Raw genomic sequence first — 26807 nt, 5'->3', positions numbered from 1 at the left:
ATACGATTATTTCATCTTTTTTCGCCTATTATAGATCTTCTTTTATGATACCATTCTGTGCATCTAACAAAATTATTTACATTCTAGATTTATTAAAAAGTGATACATGTTACTAAAAAATTGTGTAAATACATTATCGTATAAAAAGACTAATTAAACCATAATATAAGAGATATTTACATTTCCAGTTTATAAGAATAAACTCAGATTCACATAAAATTTTATATTTTTACATTTTTATTTTTAAGATCGATTATAAATTGTAAAATTCTGTTTAAAATCTGAATAAAATGAGAACTATTCTGCAGAATTTCATCAATCCCTCATATTTTAAAACATACCTTTTCCTTCATCTATGTATAACTTTTACTTACAATAGCAATTCAGAAATTGCTTATATATATTCTCGCTTCCAATAGAAAGGCCGTCAAATTAATCCTAACTCCGAGAAAATGCATAGAACGAGGTGCATCTAGTCTCATGAATATCGAATAATCTCAAATTACCCAGTAAGTACTTAATATCGGTCACGAAGGCAATATCGGACGCACGCGCACGCTACATCGAGATTCCCGAGAAACGAGATCTTGCGAGAAATGAGATCTAGCTTATAGTCCGTTCGTACGGACCTAGCACACGCGCATACGCGATCAGCCTTCAATTTCCAATTGTTCGAAATAAGTCGTCTATATATAAACGGTAGAAACGATTCCACCGCGCTACAGTCGTGTGCAATTTGCGATAGAGAGCATTAAATTATTACTCCTGAACACATACCGAATAGAAACACGCGCGCACGCGCGATGGAATGAGAATTATGATTTCCACGTAGAGTGCAAGGTAAAACGGAGATGATGCACTGGACTCTAGAGAATCTTTTAAAGTCGTAATGCATATCTCGCACAGACGAAGAAACGATTAAGGATAAAAATCTTTTCTACGTTATACCGGACCGACCTCGAATGCTAAACTTATGACGAGCTGCGATCTGGTTACGCGTATATAGGAGAAACGCGAAACGGAAAAGAGTACTGCAGAAACTCCGACAAAGGAGGAAATAATACGTTCTACCTCCGGCGAAGTCGATAAGCATCATTCGTGCCGGCGCGGTGGATGGGAGTAATTGGATTGTCTCCCTTCATACATTTCACTTTTATTGCCGTTGAGTACAGCCAGTCGTACAGCCCGATTCAGCCTGACACTCGCGATTAGAGCTACGAGGAACTCCAACGAGAGGTCCTTTATGCGCTCTCAGAGAGATAATGGGAAGTGCATTAACCGCGGCGTATTTGAAGACCGCTGTCATATTCCCAACGATTCGTCTAATTTATTCTAGCCTAAAGCATTCTCTCGCATATTCTTACCAAAATAATCCATCGAGCAAAAAGTCATTTATCTAAAAGCTATGCAAAACAATTTTACTGCAATGCGTAACTAATGATTAGTTTTATGGCGAGTAAAGAATCTCTATCTCTGAGTCTGTAATAAAGAATCTATATCAAAAATATATTATAATAAATGAAAATAATAAGTATTATAATAAACTGTCACCGAAAAACGAATGAACTAACGTTTGACGTGTTCTGTTAACATGGATATATAACCGGATGTGCATGACAGCAAAGAATGATAATTCCTTTTCAGAGATCATTATGATATGGGAAATGGCGAAATAATGCACAAAAGAGCACAGAACCTGGTAAATAAATTGCATTATTTAAGTGAAACGATCCATGTGCCATGAACTCCAGCTTTTTTGTTGGATTATTTTGAAAGCTGTGAATTCCCATAATGGAATTCGAGAACGATAAAAAGTCCGGTAAAGTTTGCTCGGTCTTGCCGAACAATCGCCTTTTCATGCTACTTCAAACCGCAAATTGTAAGACGTGCTACGATGAAGTCACGTGCACCATGCTCGCATTCGCGAAGATACGTTCGCAACCCGCGCCGAGCTGCGCCTTTCTTGTCTCGCAGCCGAAATAGGGAGTCGCGCGAGAGTTTGCAACTGTGTTCGGTTTCGGAACCGCGGCAATAGTTGTCGAGCCTCACTGGAAATTCGGTATTCTCTCGCTTCTTGCACGCTGCCGCATCTCTCGCGTATACGATGGAATTTCGAACCTTGCGTTGGCGCAACTTTAGTCAAGCCGAGCGGAAACGGGACTCCGAGGATGTTCCATTTTGCAGGGCATCCTCCTATCGTGAAGCGCCGCGTATCGCGATACTTTATAGAAGGAACCGAGGACGACGCGGTGTTATGGGATCACGAATGTGTCGTGACGCTGAAGAGGAAATGCTCTATTCGACGAGCAACATTATATATCTCATAAAAATTCGATTTTCTAGAAGTAAATACCGCATTATTGTCAATATTTTTCTTGTGTATTCAAAATTACTAAAATATTATGAAGGTAAAATATAAAACAGTAAAATTTTCTTATATTCCTTTCGCACATGAATTTATAGTAGGTATATCTCATAATTAATTTACGATATTTTTTAAAGCTTTTTAGGATCTACATATAATAATTAGATTCGGTATATTGGAGGAATCTCTCTTTCTCCAGTTCTTCTTTATCATTTCATATAAAATTTAAAATTATTTAAAAAAGTAAATTTTGAGGTAGCAAAGTCACAGAATTATATACCTATGTATACGTTATCTATAAAAATGGAAAAGTCAGAGAAATTATCGCGGCACACTTGCCGAGAAATTCTCTGCGGACTGCAGAAACTCAGCTCCGTATTTTTTTATTCATTTGTGCGTAGCTGCGAAAGAGGTACGTTAAATCAGATGAAAATGAGTGGAATTACATGCAAAGGTTCGCACCCAACTTCTCATTTCGCGTACTTAACTTCGCATTTCATATAAGTTACAGAGAGAGTGCATTAATTTCAGTGGTGAAGCAAAGAGAAAGAGTAACTAAGATAACCATGCTCTCTCTACATATTTTTCTACGTTCCGCGGAGGCTTCTTTTCGCCTCAAGAAAAAGGAGTTTCCGTCCTTTACCCTAAGCAAGTCGCCTGAGATAATCGGCGATCAAGTACATGTGACCAATCCACTTCCACGACGTTGCTCTCGACGGGAACAAACGACATCGTTCAAAATGATAGATGCGGTCGAGCGTCATATGAAGTAATATTGCGTCTATATATTTTACGTAAAACATTTATGAACATCATCGCACGCGTGTACTTCTAATATTTTAGCAATCATGTCACGCGAAAAGATTACAGTTTTCAAATAGTCCTTTAATTGTAGTTCAAAGTTTCTTTTACACGAAGAGTTCCAGCTCATATTAAAAAATAATAATGAATACAATCGAAACATTGTAATCATATCATCAAGCAATTGTATTTATTAATACTAATGTACTATTTTTATAAGATGTATAATCAAATTTCAGAAAAAACTCAAAAATTTTATTAACAAATTTATTAACAAAAACAAAAAATTATAGAATTAAAAAAAATTGCATTCTTTTTTAATTATAACATTTCATTATATATATGAAAATTGTCAAAAAAAATGTTTTTAGATTTTTTTATACATCGCGTAACAATTTATTGATCTCATAATAAAAAAATAACAAATGTATACTTAAAATAGAAGTAATTGTTATTAAATAAATTGTCAGATTTAGTTCGCGTATAATAAATTTTTCTTGTTTACAACGAGTCAGTATCTTTTTAAACACGATTCGTAAACCAATACACTGCGGACGGATGCAGCAAGCAATCAACCAACTCCTGACGAGTCCGTGATTGCACGTGACGAGTACAGATGAAAGCGCGTGTTGTATGTAATCCAATTCGTTTCAGATAAATCTCAGTTTCAAGTCATATCAAGCGAATTAATCCGCGAACGTAGCTTCGGTTTCGAGTCCGCGCTGATGGCTTCGGCCAAGCTGCTAATTAATCGCCTCCGTGCTTGCCCGTGGGCAAAAAAATCCGCGATAAATCGAGCCGGGAGCAGTCAGGACTTTACTCTTTTTTTCTCTTCTTATACGCGCCATACGTCACCATAAGCGTCGAGCATATTTCCCGGCTCGCTCGGACCGGAGGTGAGGAAATCCATTTCGTCGGCCAGTAGTCGAATCTGCGATAAGTCAGTCGAGAGAAATTATGCAACGTGTTCCTGCGCCTGAACGGGCCTTCCTTAAATTAATATTGTACAACCTACATATATTACGACCTACGACCTCGTCCTACGCGATTAAAAAATTAATATAACAAACTCTAGAAAATTTGTAAAGATCCGGACAGAATCCGACATATATTTAATCTACCGTCAAAAATGCTGCATATCTTTTCATTTTAATATGATTATTAAAGTAAAATTAGACCAATGGTGACTCATTTTAAAGAGAAATAGGCAAGAAGATAAGATAAAATATCATTATTTCTGTTACTGATATAATTTCGATAAAGAATGTGTTTTGCAACAAGAAAGAAAATCTCAGTGAACAAAATTTTATTGCACGCATAAATAGCATGCTTTTTACATTCAAAATAAAAAATTTAATTGTCAGCTGTGTACACAATTTTTATGACAGTCATAATCGTTAGTATTATGGCTAAATATTATCATGTTTGTAAAAAAATAACAATTTTTATACATTTTTCTTCCCAAAAAAATACAGAAAAATCGTTATTTTTTAGCGCTCCAAACCAGGTGGTCCCCTTGAGCTCTCACATAGGGTAAACTCGAGTAAGATGGCCATAAAGGAAAGATGGCCAACCCATCATGTTCTATCAATCTAACTCATCATCTAGTATCGAATAAACATGGGTTGGCCATCTTATCCGAGTTTACCCTACAAATTGCAAATTTTCAAAGCGTTTCAATTTATTCCAAACTAATAATTACATTAATCAAAATTATAATCTTTAAAATCTTCATGTTCTTTAAAAGAGTAACAAATTCTCCCACGTTTCCATCTATTTAATTGTAAGTAATTAAAATGCTGCATTAAAATGACTGCTAAAATATTCGCGTCATGTCCACATGTAATTTTTCTAAAGAACCATCGTAATGCATACCGCCTTTCTCCGATGCTTCTCGCGTAGTTGTGAAGGAACGTTCACATACTTTATGCGTAAAACTCAAGCGTGCAGTCACCAGTGCGATAATGCCGCACGATAAAATCTCTTTTTCACTGTGACATTTTTATAGTATACCAGTCGCATATCGCACTCGTAAACCAAAGTGACATTTGACGTTAGTAATAAACGTTCCTACAACGCCTAAATCGATAAGACAAAATAGAGAAGGAGTGAAATTGGAGACAATTATAGCCTTGTTATACTTGTTAACAAATTAAATTAGGAATGTTATAACATATAATTTTCTGTACTCTTCTATACGTAGATATTAGCGCATTATAGTCCTATCCACATAATACGGATAAAAAGAGAAAAATAATTAGTGCTAATAATCGCATTGATATAGTTACAGATTAACTTTCTTTATTTGTATTATAAACAGGAGCGTGATATGCAAAAATACGATAAAATAATCATCATGATCTAGATGACCTAGATGATCTAGAAACTAGCAAATCGCTGACCTAACGTGAGAAAACGCAAGCTGTCGGTACAAATCATTCTATTACAATTGAATCTATTCAACCGACGAAATGTATTCACGATTGTCACGCGCATGTTATATCGCAATTCGGAAAATGAGCCGATTTTAATGGTATCTGTGCTGAACATAGTTAGCGTAATGGATCTTCTTAGATCCTGTGAGAGATAGACATTTTCTACAAAGCATTTACATCCCATTTAGCTCTAAATGCGGCCATGTAATGCTTAAACAAGTAGCAAAAATAATTTTTGTTTTATCAACATTTAATATTAAATGTAGACAAGGATATATATAATAAAAATAAACAATAAAATTCATAGAAAATTCATGTAGCTAAAATGACTTTTTGAATATCAATATTTTAAAACCTTCAGTCATCCTAATTTTACATTTATATCCTAAAATATTTCTAATTCAAGATTTCTCTTCTCTCAATACATTTAAAAATTTCCCTAAAAGTTAGATTTTTGCGCATTGGAAAAGAGATAAGAAAATATATACCATTCCATTGACTATTTAAAAGAACTTACTCGTTATTTTAGAACAGTATTTGTAATTCGATAAGGCATATTAAAATTAAAGAGAGTTCTTGTATTTCAGTAACGCATTTTAAAATTGTTTGTTGCTTAAATTAGCCTTCCGTTATCAGTTAATTTCTGATATACGAGTATATTTAATACGGTTAAAAAAATTTTTTTTTTAATATTAACCCTTAAAGCGCACACCTCCAAAAAATTACGTAAAGCGCACTGGGGGTATGAGATACCCCAGTGTCTTTAAGTATGTACTGTAACGACGCTATTGACTATTTTATTGCATAAAAATTTCTGAATGAAGTTAAAGTCATGTATTTTAAGGATAAACAAAAGTTATAGCGATTTCTTAAAATTAACATTGTTTAAAAAATTATTGAAAAACAAAGGAAAAAAACAGCTTAAAAAAGCTTAAAAGCTTTAAAAGCTTAAAGCTTAGATTTTTAAGCTTTTTTTTTAGCTTTTTAAGGAGTGGGGTATCCTACACCCCATGTGCGCTTTAAGGGTTAAGATACTAGGTAGATTATTGCTGGCGAAATAAATCGCCTTTTTCGATGTTTTTATTGCAGCCTAATATCTCGTCTTCACTTACCGATATCTTTGTATTGATCAACCGAGAAGTAACATTGATAGCATACTTCATTCACTTACAAAGTTCGCTCCTCGAAATGTGAAGGATCTCCTTAAAGAGGGTACTTTATATATAATAATCCTGCCCCGGGTAAAGCGCGAGAAACGAGCAATGCCTAAAGTTTTGTTGCATCTTTGACGAGATTTAAAATGTTATAGAATGATCGTCATTCCAGATGAATAATTTTAAAACATCTATAATATAAAAAGATTCTTATCAATGATTCAAAATTTATTTGATCTTCACGATCCAGAATTTCGATGAAATTGCTAAATATTCTACTGATATTATAGATCCATTTTTTCGAACGTAATGCGCAATTTTAATCTGCATAATGATATATTACAACAGTAATTATATATATATATATATATATATTATTCTTAATATTATATTCTTAATAGAAATATTTTTATTCTATTTGGCAATTAAAGTAATTTTCTTGTATAAAAGAAAGATCCACTACGCTACGTAAAATTCAACCCTGGTCCCGTAACTTTGATTTATTGACTGCAATCCCAAATTCTTTTCGTTCAAATTTCTCGTCGACATCAAGCCGATGATAGATAAGGGAAATCGCGAGGAAGTAAGGCGCTGCCATTCGTTCGCGATCAATCTGAACAAGTTCACCAAGTCCGAGTATTTCTCGTACCCCGAAGTAATCGGCTATTTCGACTTCGTCCGTACAATCCAATTCTTCGCGTGCATACGAGGTCTTTTCAAAAATTTCATTGGTCAGCGCAAACGCGCGATATTGTGCCTGCTCTAACCCAGTCGCGTTTTCCATCTATTTCGCAGTCAGCAATATCGATAATTGGCCTTTCCAGATCTCTAGCTTCCTTCCACAGTATTGCAAAGCGTATAACTACAAGCTGCACAACTATGATTAATTTATGTAATTTTATTATTGTAATATAAAATAAATATAAAAAAATATATATATACATATATATAGGAAAAAAAAACAAATATATATCCCTGCGCAAAGTAATTTCCCGGCACATTCTTTTTAACTTTAGACAAAATGTTTGTAAAATAAATATTACATAATAAATATTAAAGATATTTCCAAAAAGTTATAAGATAGTATATATGTTTAAATTAATGCAGAATAATGCATTAATATGCATTTGAAAAAATAATTGCGCTATTCGTACCAGAAATAAAGCTACTGTCAAAAATACTTTATTCTTCTACGGTAACAAAAGCTATTCTGCAAAAGCACACGTCACACGTCAAAAGTTGACAGAACAGAAAGGATATTTACGTTGCATATATGGGCGCAAATGCAGTTGAGGCGCGCTTGTTCTATATCTACACTCGCATTCCATATTTTTACCTCTGCGAGAGATAGCAAATATTTAAGACAAGCTTGTTTGTCTTTTCCGATCTATCGCCTACATTTGTACGTCCCCGCTCGAATTCGTTGAAAGAGTACGCATACATTTTCTGTACAATCAAAACTAACTTATTTACTTTCGGGCATTAGTTTATTTTGCAGCGTTTTATGCAAACAACTATATATTATAGTAATATTAACTATATTCTTTGTATGTAGATTTTTAAACTAAAATTCAATTTTTTATTATCTTAAAATGTTTTTTCTTCAAGTTAATTTAGCTATGTTAAGTTGAAAACGGTTGCAGTCTGAGTTTAATAAAAAACGTTACATTTTCTTCTTCCTAAATGTTATCGTTGGGGAAATTTAAAATTCATGATTGTTACACTAAAACTAAATCCTATCCAAAATACATATAAACCCAAGATTTTTTCCAACAATATAAACCGCTTTTATATTCATTTAATCTTTTCTTACGTATGATTCTGAGAAAAATATCGTAAATTTTTTAATATTATGCGGATCATACATAATCACTATGTAATATGAGATCATAGGAATCACATAAAGAACATTGAAATGTTCCCTTTCAAATATTCTTTAATGTGCATTTTTCATTTATACGGATACTATCGTCTCCGAATTTCACGAGCTTATAACTTACGCAATAAAATTGCGCACTTAAAATTATGTTGCAGCTTCCTCGATCTAAAATGATCGACTTTATGAGGATATCTGGAGCTTCTTCCCGACTGAAATATAGTACTTCCTCATGATATCGAGCGAGTGAGACCGAAACACGCGCGCTCTCAGTACGAACGTAAAGCAACTCTCAGCGGCCAAAAAGGAAAGAATTGAATTATCCGAACTTATGCATGTGCCACCACGTTTACACGATATATGAAAGTCGCGTGTGCGAGGCTCGTACCCGAGCGAGACAAGCAATCGTGTTAAATCTCCGTGAAAAATCCAACGGATATATATTCAAGAACTTGCGTCTTTTCTCGCGTCTTTTTCCGAGAAAAAGCGTTTAATTTTCATAAAGAACCTAAATTTATGGAACGTCCTAAATTCTAGTAGATGCTTTCAAACTTACAATGGTGTTTTATCTTTTAATTCCCCGCATGAGCAAAAGTTATAGCCAATTTTTTTCCAATAATAAATATTATCTCCCTCAAACGACCGCAGGCAAAATCGTTTACAAAGCACTGCAGAAATTAATTTTTCACATTATAATTAAAATCACAAAGACAAGCAAAATTATTTGCTCGAGTTAACGATGTGAAATTAAATATTAAATCACAAACATCGTGCGCATATCTTAGGTATATATTTTAAACGTTGCAAGTTTCTCGCTCGTAAGTGGAGTAAGCGTAATGATATCTCAAGATCAACTGCGACGTAATTACGAAGAATTTCTGCTTTAATTAGAGAGGATACATTTTCCAAACAACCTCACTGCACATCAAAGTGTGTTATTTTAACTAAAGCTCTTCTTATTATACACATTTCTTTCCATTTTCAATCACGTCATTTAACACGGTGCCTATACTATCAGCTAATGTTGTTAAGCAAAATTTTTGTTTTTGTCAAAGTTCGGTATCACACTGTAAATCCAAGTGTTATTTCTACACGCATAAACGTGTAAAAATAGCATTAAAACGACAAGAAATGTGTAAGAAGAGCTTCAGTTAAAATAACACACTTGGATTTGCAGTGCATGGCCCCCTTAAGGTCAGATATGAATATTGAAATTCTCATTATTCGCATAGCCGCGAGCGACCAGTGTAACTGATCCGCACTTTGGCCGACATAATTTAAAGTTTGTAAATTAGGGAGTTAAATTATGGATATGTGCTCGGTCACTAGGCATCTCGAGCTGGCCAGTTAAACAGATAGATTGCAAAAGTCATATCCCGTAGGACTCGTCTGCGATGATATCGCAGATATCATCTTTATTTTAGCTGTAAACTAGGTCGTATCACTACATCGTACTGCAACAATTTATTTTTCAATACCTGTCCTCCGCTTAATTGTATAACCTCTATAAAAGAAATTTTAATAAAATTTTCAGTCTTACGTTGAAGAATTTATGGAAGAAAACCCTTGTTTTTATTCTTTTCAACAAATTTTGACAAACTTGAAATCGATTTTTCTTGGAATCAATTAGATTTCGAATTATTACAATCATATAATACGACGATATTTCCTTTAGTGACATTTTTATTGGGTTAAAGGAAAAACTTCCAATAATTTCATTACATAGAGAAACTTAATTGATACCGTTTTCTACTACGATACCGAAACACAAACTTCAAAAGTTATTTTACCAGGAAGATATTGATAGAATATGACGGATAATGATAAATACGAAGTACAAAAGTCATCAACTCGTGTTCTCTCTGCTCGCAGCTGTTAAAATTCTCGAATATGTTGCGATAACTAAGATTGTAATATCAATTGTGCAACTTTTCTGTGCATTCAATTGAGAAATAAGTTGTTCCTAACTTTCAATTATCTGGAAATTCTAGAGAATTGTTCGGCTTCCGATAAGGTCGTTAGACGTTGGTAACAAATGAGACTAAATGTAGGTCGGGACACCGGGTTCTTCATTTTTCAGTGCAGTCGGGAGGCGCTTAATATCATGAATCTCCCCAGTGTCGGACAAACAGGGACAGACGCGATTCTCCGCAATTAAACAAGCCGAAATGAATATGAAAAAGGTGCTAACTGGAGCAAAGAAAAGTTTTCACGAAATGGCCACGTTAGCATGCTGGCCTCGATTTCAGAAATTATCTTACTCTTTGTAGACACACGAAATTAACTTCTAGTTAAATAAACTACCTTGATCCTCCTTCACAATTAACAAATTTCACGAAAGATCATAGTGGATCATAGCATTACGTTATTTTAACAAGCTTGACACGTAATTCTCATTAACATTTTGAGAACAATATTTAAGAGAAGACTAATTGTAAGTGGATTTTCCCGGTACAAGGTTCTCCGAAAAATATTTTACACACCTTCAAGATAATAAGTAGAACGATTCATAAATAAGATCAATAAAAATATTGGAAGTAATTATTATTTTATATATGGGGCGATTTATTGTACTCTTTACCATCCATAACATATATAATTTATCCGAATTATTATAAAATAAAGAGCAACATATAATTAAAATAAAAAACTTGCAAATATAATTCTTTAACGTAAAACTTTATCGATACAGATGCAGCTTTATCGATCAATCTTTCTTTGAAAATACCACGCGGAAATTAATTTTACAATGAATATTTTTCCAAGAAAAATTGATTTTTCAGAATATATTTTCTCAACACTCGTCGTTGGAAGGCATTACTTCCCCAGTAAACATAAACCTTATCTCGGAGCCGTTAACGTGTGTGCAATGAAAATCGTGATAGTTGATACTCTGGTGTTGCTTTAAGGAAAATAACATATTCCATACTATGCTATACGAAAAAATACGCACACTAAGATGCACGCATAAACGCATGAAGCTAGGTCGTATCATTTACTAATTTTTTGTGAATAGTGCAAAAGGAAATCTATTGCACTAACATTAATACGTTCTATTTTTCTTTATTGTTTATTTATTATTTATATACATATACATATATCAAGTTTGGAATCTCTTTACAACTATCAAAACTTTTAATATTACTTTTAATATTAATTTAAAAAAAATTGGCACGTTCTAAAAACGCTACGCAATAATATGCTGTTAATATGAACTCAAATATATGACATACAAGCTTTAGGTATTTTGATCTTTGATCAAAATATATAGATCAAGCATTCACATATTAAATAAAATTTTGCCGAGAATCACGTAATTGCTTTTTTCATACGTCTATTCAAAAGCATTAATTTCCAAGAAAAATCTTCAATATTTCATAAAATTATTGAAACAGAATTAACAGCACTACAAAACCTCTTCAACGTCAAACACTCTCCGTTTCATTCGGAACTGACCAGACGATAGTCAATGCCTCCTCCCCAGCAGAGCACTGTAATTGGTTTGTCGCAGCTTAACTAACTACCGGATAAAGTCACCAGTAACGCCAGCATTTAAGCGGGGCTTACCGCTACGAGGCGAGGCGAGGCGAGATGTTTACTGCTAATTGCGTGGCTTCGGACTTTCGATTTACTTGGATTTATGTCACGGACGTGGAGAAGGCAGGGCGTTAAAAAATTTCCTTCCAATTGGTTTACACACGTCTATTTTTTAGGATTTTAGGCTCGCAAAAATCGAGAATGACGTTTTGTCAATCTGACAATAAAGTAGAGAAGTTCTTTGGCAAAAATATAGTTTTAAAAAAGAAAAACTTAATTCCGCGTTGTGTCTGCTTAATTTTCACATGATATATTTCACATTATATGAATCTTTATATTAGAATTTTGTTAGACTGAAATTAATCTTCAATTAGAGTTAAGTAATTAACTCAATAACATTAGATTTAAACTTACATCGCCTTTAAAATAGCTTATACGAAAGTTTAACGATACCAACGAATACTTTCTGCAAATTAACTTTAAAAGTTCTTTACTCTATTATGAGCCTTAACTCTCTCTTTCTGTCTTGGTTTAAATAAGGAAAGAAACATTAGCTAGCAGTAACAGACGAAGGAACAACGAATAGAATATACGATAACGCTGTAATATAAATAGTTGGCATCATGCCAGATGAGTTAATTGCTAGATCAGCAGTACCTCCGCTTATTCACCGCGAGCTCTTGGCCGGCTAGCTAAATTTTTCTTGGCAGAAAGCACGCGTTTAAATTCGCAAGGTATTTCTGTTTAATGTACCTGGTGCGCGCGCGCGCGTTCAGATCTCATTTGCGCGATTAAATCTCGCGCGCGGCACGCCATGAGAAATGCGGAAAGTTCTTTTTTAAGAAGGACAACGTACGCGAGGCGCACAAGCAATCAGCGGCGAAAGAAACGGAAAACAATTTACCGCGATTGCATGCGTCGACACGTTGCGCGAGTCACGCGAGTTTTTTTTCACACCAGGAAGACGGACAGGATCGAATTCCGTCGAATGTTGAAAGGTTTCGGAGAAAATACGCTTACTACGTAAATTCGCGTGATAAAAATCGGGGTTAACGCGATCCAAGGAATCGGGATTAAAGTTCTGACTGTACAGAATAATTACACAGTAACGAACGACAAATATAACTGAAACATTGAATAATAGCGCGTGATATATATGAATCAGCTTACAATACGTTTTGTTGCACAAGTAACAGTCGTGTTTATTTCATTCATTCGTGATTTACGTCCTGAAACTTTCACAGTTACATTTTTATATATGTCAGCCGGGCTTGCTCTCACTTTTTATCGACATACATTCGCTTTATGACGTATCGACCGCGGACGTCGGCGTCGCCGTCATCTCCCTCGACCCGTCGTGACTCTCGTGGTCCTGAGAGGACTCGTCCGAGGGACGACGATGAAGCAATTGAGGGTCCACGACAAGTCTGACATTGACGGTGCTCTTCCACCACCTGTACCACGGCGACACCTGGTCCTGAAGAAGGAGAGACAAATGTGAGCGAGCGGAGAGAGCCGCCGGGGTCACGGCTGTTCCTTTTCCCGCCGATTTAAATTATCCGGGCAGTTTCAGTTGTCAGGGGCAAAGGGCAGTCCACTCGATAAATCAGGCTCGAGTGACGCGCCTCGAGTGCCCTCCGACGTGAAAAAGAGAGAGGGCAAAAGAGTGCGAGGTACAATCGGAAACAAGAGAGAGAGACGCGGATTCGGAAAGTGGCGCGTATTCGCGATTATTCTTAATTAAACACGACGTCCGACGATTTCGATTCAACTGCAGCGATTTACAGCGCGACGGGACTGACGGTTTTATTTAAAACTTCACCATCCTATCCTCCGTACGCAGAGTGCACTCTGCGCTTCAAAGTGGTCGCAGGATCTTTTGCGAGGATTAACGAGGGCATTCGGTGACGCGCGATTCGTTAGACTGCTTTCGGATAACCCGGCGAAATATCGCGCACCGGACGAATCATTTCGCTCGCCCATCCTCATTTAGTACAGCCCCTGGTTTTCAATAGTACAGCAGAGACGTTAAGCGGCATGAATAATTCTTCCCCGGGATCGAAGGCGCACTTTGTTCCAGGTGGAATAATGTATTATAGATTCTAGTGGCTGATAAATCTTTCGATTTATCGACGACATTGATCTGTACCGTACCAAGAATATACGTATACTACGTGACTAGACTACCGCATATATTCTAGAGTTATACTGGCGCAAGATATAGTGGTATATATGATAATTATGCTTCTATGAATGAGACATAAATAATGAATTAGGAAACAATAACACAATTTAAAGTTAGTCACTCTTTTGTAATGCTATAGAAAATTATTAGTGAATGAATTCATTCAAGCTAAAAAGTTTTTAAAGAATTGATTAGTGGTTAAACTGTGGAAACATCCATAAACTACAAATGATATCTTATGTAAGTTAATAAATAAAATAATATCAAACTTTCTTCTTATTTCTATTGCTAATTTTTGTTTTTTAAATTTTTTCTGTAAGAGTCCCTGATTTAAACATTTAAGTTTTTTTAATGCAATTGTCAAAATGTTTTATTTTTATGTTAAGAATCAATTAGAACTCTCATTAGATATACCAGAGAAAATTGTTGGTACGATAATCTTATTCAATTTCATATTTGCATGCGAAAATTTAACGATATCCATATTCATGTTTGAGATGATGCCAATAACAATTAATTTAGTAACAGCTTTAGGGCAAGATAATCAAACTCAGCACTTGCTGACAGGCTCCACGGTAATTAACTAAGTATATATGATTTTAACGAGCATTAGCAAGCATTTTAGGACATATAAACAATCGCCGTAAATATTCGCCATAACAGTCATGAACGGAAACTCTCGTTTAATTCACACCGACGTCATAAAGATTATGATCTTCATTCCCCTAAGGAGGGTAATATACATAAATGAAAATTAACCATTAAGTAAACCGTATAGTAAAATAAATGCTTATAGATGAAAGTTCGCGAATTACAACACAATTTTCCAGTCATCGAGAAAAAGCGTTAACATGAAATGGCTTTCCTATTGTACCAATCGCGTTGTTAAAGTATCATAAAGAAGTAAATCGTAAAACGATTTTCGTAAAGATATAAACGCGTGACGTAATTTTTTCTTAGGTGCGCGCGGTATTTAAACAAAAAAAGACCTTATTAGCCAGGTTTCCGATTCGCTCGCACCACACCTTGCATCATATTCTTTGCATATGTATTCTTTTTATATCAGAGAGCGTCGTGTATCTTTCGCACTCTTCCGGCGCGGAGTGCGTTCTAACACATTTGTTCCGAATCGCTCGCCCGTGTTATATCCGCGCATTTGAGCGTCGGGACGTCGTTCACCTGTTTCACCTTTGCATCGCGCCTTAATGCGTCCGCCCCGGGGCGTCGCTATCTGGCCTGGCGAGATCGCGCCGCATAAACGTAAACCGCGGCACGACTTCGTCGTGCTGGATGAGACATAAAGTCGATGACCCACAGGATGCATACTGATGCAAGTTATCCCGAGTACGTTACTAGTCGAAAGTCCGAATACTACGACTCTATATTCTTACGTTACGACATGCGTATATATCTCGGTCAGATACATTCTTCGAAAGATATTATGCAGGTAAATAACTCGCGCGTTATGCACAAGGCATTCCTGGCTTACCGTACAACCTTTCAGCCGAAGATAGTGTAGTCTAAACTAAGAAAAATGGCCATTGTTTCAAACTCGAAGCGTCAATAGGTATTAAGTTATGGATATTACAATATATATTGACTACACGTCCAAAGTATATGAAAACTTACACGTCTAACTTGTGATTTCTAAAAGAGTAGAAGCGTTCATTTAGGAGTTAATAAAGCCTTTGACAAAATAATATACCCTTGATACAATGAAAAAAAATCTACTATTACTTTAAAATACTTCAGCTTCGAGCCAAATCTGTTACATCAATATACAAAAATTTGTTAAAAAATTAAATAAAAATTATTTCAGATAAATTAAATATGAATATTATTTGAATAAATACAAATGTTATTTTAACATGTTCACGTATCATGTTATAAAAATTGCATATTGTAGTTGATTATATTAAAAGAATAAACCATTTAATTTGTATCGTATTACATGACACAATTTACCTATGTTCATTTGAACAAGAAAAGCTTTATCGCGTTTATTTTTTCCAAAATTAAATTTTATTTACTGATATCTAACTGTAAAGACACATTCGGTTCTTTGAAGAAACGATGTTTCAAATATTAATCTCACAAATATACAATATCGTACCATATCATAATATTAGTTCCATTTGTTTTATGTATGCCCATCGTTAGTATATAAAGTAAACCGATAATTCCATAAATTTTAGCTTTTGATGAACTAATCCATGTAAATTTAATAAGATATTCGCGCAAATTTATATTGAAACATTTCCAATGCATTCAGTTAAAAATATGGGACATGATATTATATTCATATCTTTGTAATATTACATAATTAATTAACTAAATATTTAATAAAATGATTTCAGTATTGTATAAGTTATTTAATGCGACATCTTCCGTTAAGCTAATTAATGTGTAATCAGTTAAATTCGCATATATCGCGTATTTCTATTGAATATCAAACAATAGAAGTTACGTATAAAATGAAAGCATCTGTCCCGATTATATTTTAATTCAAAGAAATCAATAATATTAAGCCCTGTTTTATCGCGATATTGTTATCTCTTATATAAACTAGCGTTCATTCTAATTTGTTCTTATTAAATGCAATCTTTTAGCGTTATAAGTAATATTAGACTGATAGCTTTAAGGACAAGTAAATCGAGAGCATAATTACCCTGCAGAGCAGGTAAACTGTGGTGCCATAGCCTAATATCACGATGGTCAGAAAAAACCATATCGCTCCTCGCGTCCAGAGCTTGGAAATCCCGATCTTTTTCCCTTCAATGATAAAGTATCGCATACCTGCAAAGTTACAGCGGATAACAAGTACGTATACTCAGTTTGGTGTATAGTTTCACAAAAGTGGAACGCTTATCGGACGGAACTGTGAGATTGTCTTCGTCAACATACGATTTGAATTCTCTTTCGCAGTAGTATATCGCGTTATTCCGTAACAACGAGATGTTATTTTCTCTGTACTTCTAACAGAATTTTGAAATGCAAGAAATATGTATATAAAATATATATATGAGTGTTGAAGGTTGATACTACACTTTATACAATTCCGAGTAATAATTAAATAATTTTACAACTTAATATTCGAAAGCGCGAAATTATTTTAAGCATCAGATTAGTTCAAGCTTAATATTTTAATGTTAAATGATTTAAATACCTACAGTGTTATGTATAATAACATAAAATATATAGCATCTTTCTCTGAATGCATTTAAAAAAAAAAAATGGATTTAGTCAATTACGAAGAGGGGTAATTGTATATTCTACAAAATTTTTTAAACTTCCGACTTATCAAATTCGTTACGGAATGCATCGAGCAAGTTTAAAAAATATATGTGAAGTAATATCCAATATTTGCATTGATATTTCTGCACATTCCTTGGTACTTGGCAGTTTATTTGCTTCATCGTAAACGGAGCGACCGTTTCCATTATATATATAAAAAAGCCACTCACCCAAAAGGCATACCGCGGTTAATCCCACCGTAACGATAGTAAGTAACGTTAAGATGAGCAGGTCTGATTCTATATTCCTACGATTCCGCGGATGGCTGATCCATATCCTCAGAGATTCTGGCCTGCAGGTACTCATAAAAATGATAACTATGCGCAGCCGGGTACGGCTATTAAGATAAAAGCTCAAAAAATTCATCCGTAGAGGATCATACGCTTATCACAAAGAAACAAAATGCTTGTCGGTAAACTATACAACGCGATATTAGAATTATGGAACATAATTTATTTTTACAGTTATATAAAATATAAAATATAAAAATACTGTTTTAACACTGCTTCAACTTATATAAATAAATAAAATTAATATTATTTGATGATAAACGTCTTGTGAAAAGAACGAATTTATTTATTATTCTAATATCCAAATTGCAAAGTTAAAGTGATGGATTATACGTTATTTTAACACATAAATCAGTATGCAAAACGTTGCAGTTTATCGTCGATACGATGTTCCTATAGAGCAATTTACTCGATACATCATTTTTGATGTTCAAGTTTGCTCCAAATTGCAACCTAATCGACTCACAGTAAGGAAACAAATTGCACAGAAGAAAATAGAAAAAAAAGAAATATGACCGAAATCAATTCATCGCAGAAACGAGAATAATGGGCACGATATAGCGGAAAACGAAATAAGGAAACGCGTCGGTGTGCGGAGAGATCGAAATACATTTCAGGTGCTTGAATTACATCTGGCTTGAAAGTGCGCCCTACCTCGCTAACCCGATAAATGTAATGCTCACCATCGATAACGAGGCGTCTCCACGGCATTGAAGTAGTACCGGCACAATTCGCAGTAAGTTCGGCACGACTGATTCAGCCATCGTTCCAGGCAGGACAAGTGCACGTAAGCCAGCGTGCCCTTGCACCTGGAAGAGACAGGCCGCGTATATATCGCAATATTGTAATGTAATGTATTGCGGTGACGCACACATGAAAGAATGCTGCGTGACTTTATCAATGCAAAAGGACAACGGCAAAGAAATAACGTAATGCCGATTACGTTACTTCTTTGTGGAAAACAGAATTTCATTTGTGTTATTTAAAGTCGCGGAAATTCGATGAATTGAGTCTAGACAGGAATCCGAGATGGGATTGTAAGGGAAGAAACTAAGTGGCTTCGTTGATTCTTTCGCTGCGCCCTCGAATTCGCTCAGCTGTTTCCAAGCAAAAATATATAGCAATACCGACGCTTACTAGACTCAACTTAAAAAATCTGCACTCGGAAAAAATAGTCTCCATCAGTCTCGTTACGAAATATGCATTTAAATTTTAATATAATCTTTATAAAATAATTTAAATATGTAAAATTAATTATTTTCAAATAAAAACGCGTCTGCTGAATTAGCAATTGATTAACGTATTGTACTCATATTGCATTCATATTGTAAAATTTCTCTCGCACATATATTTGTAGAAATAAAATTACACAAGTGCACATTATTGCATTCCATATAATCTGTCGTATAGAAAATATTAAACCTGTTCATTCGTGTTCGCTCGCGGCGTGAACGCATCATCGGGAAATGCATTCCGCAATGGAGAACATAAGAAAAATAAGTTATATCCGATTCCTCATTATTCTCTACTGCTCCGGACCGAATGCCTATGGCTTCAAAGTAATATTCGGATTAGAAAGGATTTCCGTAAGTTGGAGAATTATGAAGGAATAACGCATGGGAGATTTGCAGCGGGCCGCTCTCATTTCGCACGTTCCCGCTGCGTTTTCACGTACTTTTTCAAGCACGAGTTGTGTGTCCTTAATCGCCGGAACACGTTCCTCGAACTATTCATTCATTTACGCCATTCTACCGTCTCTCGGTGGCGCCGGGCCGTAAATGAGAAAGAGAAGGGGCAAAAGGAAGCGAAAGAGAGTTTCCTTCTTATAACGTTTCGTTCCCTCGTCCCTTCTTAGCACAATTCTCCATCTCACAGCCAACGCGAGAATTATGCGACTACGTGAGGTCGATTTCGGTGCCGAGCCGGAATATACTTCATTCGACGATAGAGTCACGACGTTTCGCTTTGTCAGCCGTGTTAAACGACCGCTGTTCGCTGGGTAATCTCGTTATTATAAACAGCACCGGCAACTATCACGACATGCTCCTCGCTTCCTACGCATCCTACATCTGCGATGTATGCAGCAGCGCGCAAATTAGTTCGAACGAGATACGGAAGTCAGTAAACCTGAACTGTATAACTACTGTTGCACAATATAGTGATTCTGAAGACAAGTTTATGCGTTAAAGTCTCGTTAATGCATGTGATATCAGACTCGTGCGTAGATCTCCTTGTTAAACAAGGGAAATAACTACACGCGACTGAATGCAAAATATTTAACACATATGGTAATCTCTAATTATTTCAACTATTCATCCGTTACTTATAACATGGAAAGATCGCGCGGGCGAATAAAATATTAGAATATTATTTTCTCAATAAATGGACTTCATAAGAGACTTTACTATGATATTTCATAATTTAACATTATATTAGTTTCACACACAATATCAGAACAAAGATATCAAATGTCTGCAATAAACCTTGTTGATAAGTATTATATTGATCCAATTGTCAAATATGTATATTAAAGACACCTTCTACAAGTTTAAAACGAGTTTAAAATAACATAAAATTTCTCAACGGACAAAAATATGCGATGCAAAAGAAAAAAGATACGCGGCGCGCGATGCAGCGAATAAAACATTTCTCTTTTATATGATTTGCTCGCCCCGTGGCTCACCGGCGTCATAAACTTTTCCCTTTGGCAGCATGACGGTGTACATGGACGATGATTAGCCCGCGTATCCAGCAGCAAAACAGTTATCGTCCGATGAAATTTATGCCGCTTTTCTTTCGCCGCGCCGCGGAGTATAGCTGCTGCGTTATGACATCAGTTTTGCGATTGTTTCGGTGAACAATGCACGGTATGTAGCAGAATCTGGAATACTCCGTCAGCGTCGAGTGCGATATAAGGAACAATATTAAACGAGAAATAATTCGCGAGCGACCGCTAGGAAAGTTGCCTGGGATCGCTCGGAAAAATTTCAACTCAACCTCCGATAATGAAACATTTTAAACAATCCACCACCTATCCCCGTCGCGATCCTACCGACGTTTTTAAACACCGTAATACTGTAAGTTTATTACAACATAGCTTCATTGTTTAGTTAATAATTGCGGGTACAAAAAATTTTTACACACATAATACAGAGCATAAACAAGATGCGTAAATAGATATGATAAAGCAAATATGGATGATATTAATATCTGCCTGACAAAAATGTTTCACCTTCCATTTCCCTCAACTAAAGACGAGCAGGGGTAAGAAAACAGATTTGCTTACTCGAAGAAAGGGAGAAGTAAAATCGAGCATTCGTACTCTCGAACGCGTTGCATTTGGCGGTGCGCGGCGTGATCTACGAAACTACAGATGTTTCCACTATGAGGGGCAACCACTCTGCTTTTCACCATAAATAATCGGTCGCATCAAAATTCGCGATGATTCATGCGCCGAGTCAACCAGATTTCTCGTTGGATGCCACGGCATTTACCATCGCGCGTCTATAATGTTGTCGTGGTAATACGAAAAGAAATGGGTCGCGAGATATAAAACGTAGCACGTAATCGGGAATTCTCGCGAGGTCCTCGTGAATTAAGCCCCTACGAGCGAAGAGGGCGCGGCTTAGGTCGTTAAGTTGACGGGGCAGTACGGACGTCCCTCTGCAAAAACGATAAGGGCACGATCTTACCGAAACGTTAAATAAAATAATCGCGAAGGCTGCTGGAAAATAAACGTGAGGACGCCTTAAAATCAGGAGATAATCTAATTGGATCATCTCCTTTTTCTTCTTCTTTTTTTAAGAAGCTGTAAAAGTCGTCGTTTGCGACTAAGAGAAAATAAAATTATGATCAGTTACCGTTCGTTAGAGTCAGTTTTTTTTTACTCTTTAAACCTTGCAAAATTATCTAGCTCTGCGACACGTAAATTCGAACGTATGACAGGCAGTAACAGAGTTTCAAAGTAATGAATCAACTCAAGATATTCCGAATGTCTTTAGCTTTCCAAGTATATAACTATAACGGCTAATCCCCCGTGATATTTCACGTGGTGATTGGATGACGCAAAATGATCATCGCTTAATTGAGCTTTAACGCTAATGAATTAGCGCCTGTCTCCCGTCTCATGCTTGCGCCAAATTAGCATTTGTCGTTTTGCGCGACGTACATTGTGATAGATGGTGAAGAATATGCTATTGGGAATCAAAGCAATTAAATGCTTTTCTCCGCCTTATAGTGACCTATATATATTTGTTTAATAAGTAAATTTATCACAAATCGATGCCCACCAACTTAACTAAATTTCCAGCTTGAAATACTTCCATCAGCTTGAAATAGTAATAACTGATCACAAAGCCTCTCACATTAAAGTTCACTTAAAATAAAAGCCATTAAAATTAGCTTAAAATGAAGACTTACTCGATTTATACTTATTTTAAGACTTTACTTCGCCAAGTAAATTCTAAACTAGTGAAATTTACTAAACTCTCAACACTGTTATATTTCGACCCCGAAACTACCGCTCTAATTCTGGCGTGCAGTTGCAACTGTTTTAATTATTATAGTATCTTTGAGGGTCATTGTAAAATACTGAATGAAATAAAAGTCAACTGTACCCTATTATAAAACTCAAATTTGTATCTTACATTTTAACGTAAATTGCATCAAATAGCGCACAAAACTATTATTGCTAGAAAATATAATAATTCATGTGCACATATTTTGTATTTTTCACATACGTCAATCTTTAGCAATTTTTTTGGCTATATAACGTTTGAATAAATCAACAGAAATATCCGAAGCTGAATCCACAGGATTTAAATATCGCGATGTTCCGCCATTAATACGTAAGCACTTCCCGTTCCAGTGAGCACCACATTTTTCTCGAATCCTATTAAGTATGAAAAATGGGACGTTCGTAAGATGGCGGAATTCTGTCCTAAATCCCGGACCATAACTATGTGGATGATACATGTCGTTTTGCCATGGCGATAAAGTTTTCGAAATCGTAAATGCACAACTGCATTCTTTCTGCACGTGATATTACAAGCAACAAACGATCTTTTTCTTAAATTGGAAAATTTGTGTATGATGTATTTGAAGAAGTATTACAATTACTCGTATTTACATACGAACAAACATTTCAGTACTATAAGAAAAAATTGCGCGTGCATCCAGTTGTTTTCATTGTAAATTACTTTTTAACGTGACAACAATACCATTTTAAATAATAAGTATAAATGTTTCAAAATATTTTTTAACTGCTGTAGTAATTTAGAGCACGTATTAACAAACAAACGTGCGAATATTTCAGTACAGAATAACCGAAAACCTCTTTCTATTTTAAAATTAGAAATAATATTTTGTGTAATACGAAATAATTGTAATTTTCTTCCCTCCTTTAAGAGTAATCTTTTTTTTATAGAATTGGATTTTTTATAGTATATTGGAATCACTCAATAACGTCATTAAACAATTTAATCTAAGGTTATTCTGCACCCAATTACGGTTCTTAAATTAGTTCAATTACAGTTCTAAAATTAGCGGTCTACCTCACCTCTAAATACGTTTGTGAGTCTCATCTATATTGTAATATACCTACATACATAAATCATAACTCCAAATATATCTGGCCTTGGAGTTATTATAATCCACATACATACATGTATATTACTGTATTCTATACGCACACAAACTCGTACATACAATGTAAATTTTAGTTTAATTTAAAAAAATATATAGTAAGATAAATTCTCTTTCTTTTTTCTTCAAATTACCTCATAAATCTTCAATCAGCTATTTCATTTAATTCAGCAATGCTATGAAAAAGGCGCTTACATCAAAGCTCTCAACACTGTCGTAATTAACATCCGTTTTATAAGTTATCGCATTGTGTATAATATTTAACAGTACTGCCGGACAAAACTATTATTTCTTTTTTATTCGTCCATTACTTAATCACTATATATTTGATCTTATTGTACCGTTTATGCCATCATTTCATTAAAACAACCATTTAAATAAACCTTCCGAAATTGAAGTTTCGTCCGTTATGCAGTACTGCATCTAATCAAGCTGTGATAGAGCGAATATGCATTTACCTACAAGGGGAAATAAGCGGTTCCTTCGCCGTGTTTGTGTGACATATTCGGCAAACGCTGGACCCGACCGAGATCAGGCTGCGGGTAAGCCGATGCTGTTGTCCAACGACCCCCGGAGACACTTGCTGCGTGTCGCGGCCATTTAAATTGCAGGCCGAGCCCTCGGGAGCCATGGCCGATGGCGGCATCGGCATGCTGCGCTCGTGATCCAAGTTAACTGTGGAACCAGCCAGAGAGAAGGACACACACCACGCGGTGCATATGCATGATCCACCACGTACTCGCGCTTATTTACACCCCATTCACCGCACCGCGCCGGCCGGCTTTAAGCGTCTATTTTCTATACGAACCGATCGGAAATCTGATAATAGTTCGCGCCAGTGGTTGCCAACCCGCAAGCTCTCGTGATGCTTCTATCCAATTATTATCTCCCACACTTCCGAATTTAGCGAGACAAAAGCTCGATTGTACTCAAGTGTGAATTCTCATATGTTTAATAAAGAAGGCTAATAAAGAAAACTTTGAAGAGAAAAAATGTTTATGCTAAAGGGAAGCAGATAAAAAAAGCGCCCGATTATAAAATTTAAATTTTTTTTACGAAAAATAAACTATCGGAGAAGCTCGTCCGGTTTGTTGGGTCATACTGTATTAAACGAAACGTTGATTATACAACTAAAAATCGACTCTTTTCAACTATATCTGTTAAAAATTTTTTAAATTTTTCCTTTTTTTGTACTTTCTTTTGTATTTTTCTTTAATATTTCCTCAAGTCTAAAACAAAATTAATACTATTTTGTACGCGTTGCTCGATCGATTGGAAAAGAAAGTTGTACATAACACGGTGCATATGCATGAGCGATCACGAGAGAAATTTCTGCATTCATTTATTCACTATCCAGATCTAAATCGAATTTATTTGAAGTTTTAACATGAAATCACTCGGCAGCTTATTAAATGGTAAAGTTAGCTTTAACGAACATGCCGATGCATTAACTTCAAAAGTTCATACATTGTATTAATAAGGTAATTGGATATTTTATTTAATAAAAACTTTATATTTTCTCTATTATCAAATTCATTGATTTATTAAATGTCCAAACGTATAGCAGGCCTCATTAATTATTTTAAATTTCATTAATTTTCATATTATATCAAAAAGTCGAGTGCACTTGAAAATTATTTTGCGTGTTTTATAATTTTCACACATTTAACATCACAAATATTAACCAATTACAGTTCACCATGATATTATTAACTTGCTCGATTTTAGCAGATTAAAATTACATAGCGTATCAAACGATTAACTTTACAAGTAAATTATATAACAATGACTCAACCCAGTTCTTGCATTCATATTTAAATTACTATATTATTCAATATTGTCTTTTATAAATTTTGTTTCCTATAATTAAAGGGTTAACAATTACTTCCACATGTTCGTCTTCAATTATCCCATCCAAAAAACGAATCGAACCGAATCTTCAATTCATTACTAAAGATTTGGTTGGATCTCCGTCCGCGAGATACGTTTAATTCTCGCGAATTCGAAGACTCCCGGAAATGTCGAGTGAGTGAAAATTTATATCATGCCCGGGTGCTCTCTTCTCTATAACGAGACGCAATCTCTCGAGCTCTTTGATACGAGGAAGTAGATGCTCTCAAGTTTTTCCGCGACAATGGGACCGAACTTTAAACGAAGTCCCGCCGGCTGCGGCAATATTCCAGATGAAGAATGCAAGCCATAGCGACGTCGCGACAGGCAAAACCTACCTACCTACCTGCGTTTCCGACATCGCGAAAGTTTCCGTCGCGATACATAACCAACAATTTCCCGTAAAAGGAAGTCGCGCACGCCGCGCTGAGTCCTCCGAAGTCCTTCCGATCTCGTAATTGGAGTGGAGTTTATTTTTTATGTAACGCGACACCACCGAATGCAAATATGGAGCCGACCTGAAAGGTCGGCAGAGGTAACTTTTAACCTATCCGAGGATGCTGACACATCGAACGCGCATTGCAATAGTAATTTAGCTCGTTTTTCATCGTCATTTTTTTGTTTTTTTTCAGCGAAGCAACCGCGATAAATGAAAATGTGCTAGATCGAAAGGTTGTGATTTTTTTATCTGTTAAAAATGTAACTTTCTATCTATAGTTTGATCAGAAAATCGTATTGCATTTTTCTTCAACAAAAGTCACGATAAAAAGATTTCGTTATTTATTTATATTCATTTATCAAATTTTGATGAAACGAAGTTTATGTTAAATTAAATATCGTCTTGTTAAAAGTTGAAATATTAAAAATCATTGTACCATGTTTTACTGCATGTAATATATGCTATACTTCGATGCTTTACAATTATGTTAGAATATTCCTAAAGCAGCGATTAACCGGTTATTGCGATATATAAATATTACCACATGCCTCATCGGTAGTCAAATTGGTACGACACCCTTCACGGAATGAGGGAGGTTCCAGGTTCGAATCCTGGCTGAGGTAATATTTTTCGCAATAAATTCTTTACAGTTTTTAGATAATTAAATCGATTTGATTCCGGGAAGGGAAGGGTTTTACTTCCACCAATAACTGTGTTTCAAGTCCGATAAAAAATCGGCGCGCAGTTAAATAAGTTGGAAAAATATATGTATATATATATATATATATATATATATATATATATATGTATATACACACGGAAATTAATATAAGGCTGTCAAAGCTTGGACCGTTTGATTCTAATTTGATTCCTATAAAGCAGCGTTTACACATGCAAT

At 35.3% G+C, this 26807-nt stretch overlaps 2 protein-coding genes across 4 annotated transcripts in view; one reads left to right on the top strand and one right to left on the bottom strand.

The window, feature by feature from the left end:
* Dpr1 (defective proboscis extension response 1) overlaps positions 1 to 26807 on the top strand; it is a 337775-nt gene that overhangs the window by 101498 nt on the left and 209470 nt on the right. The gene's annotated exons all lie outside the window — the stretch shown is intronic.
* On the bottom strand, positions 13440 to 24232 carry LOC139814836 (E3 ubiquitin-protein ligase MARCHF3-like). Its single transcript, XM_071781328.1, has 5 exons — positions 24039 to 24232; positions 18621 to 18746; positions 17818 to 17939; positions 17022 to 17149; positions 13440 to 13645 (listed from the first exon to the last, which is right to left on the bottom strand). The coding sequence occupies exons 1-5, from the start codon at positions 24230 to 24232 to the stop codon at positions 13472 to 13474; spliced, it is 744 nt and encodes a 247-aa protein (XP_071637429.1). The 3' UTR covers positions 13440 to 13471.

Source organism: Temnothorax longispinosus, chromosome 6 (assembly GCF_030848805.1).
Source record: "Temnothorax longispinosus isolate EJ_2023e chromosome 6, Tlon_JGU_v1, whole genome shotgun sequence".
Taxonomy (NCBI): Eukaryota; Metazoa; Arthropoda; class Insecta; order Hymenoptera; family Formicidae; genus Temnothorax; species Temnothorax longispinosus.
The sequence above is the reverse complement of the archived record's forward strand: the minus strand, read 5'-3'. Positions and strand labels throughout refer to the sequence as shown.

Bases quoted from the DNA above. Each gene is read 5' to 3' on its own strand.
- LOC139814836 (XM_071781328.1), bottom strand. From the start codon at position 24,232: ATGCCGATGCCGCCATCGGCCATGGCTCCCGAGGGCTCGGCCTGCAAT. The intron at 18,747-24,038 runs GTAAATGCATAT...TGTCTCTTCCAG, and splicing joins CCGCTTATTTCCCCTTGTAG to GTGCAAGGGCACGCTGGCTT. The intron at 17,150-17,817 runs GTGAGTGGCTTT...GTAACTTTGCAG, and splicing joins AACCGCGGTATGCCTTTTGG to GTATGCGATACTTTATCATT.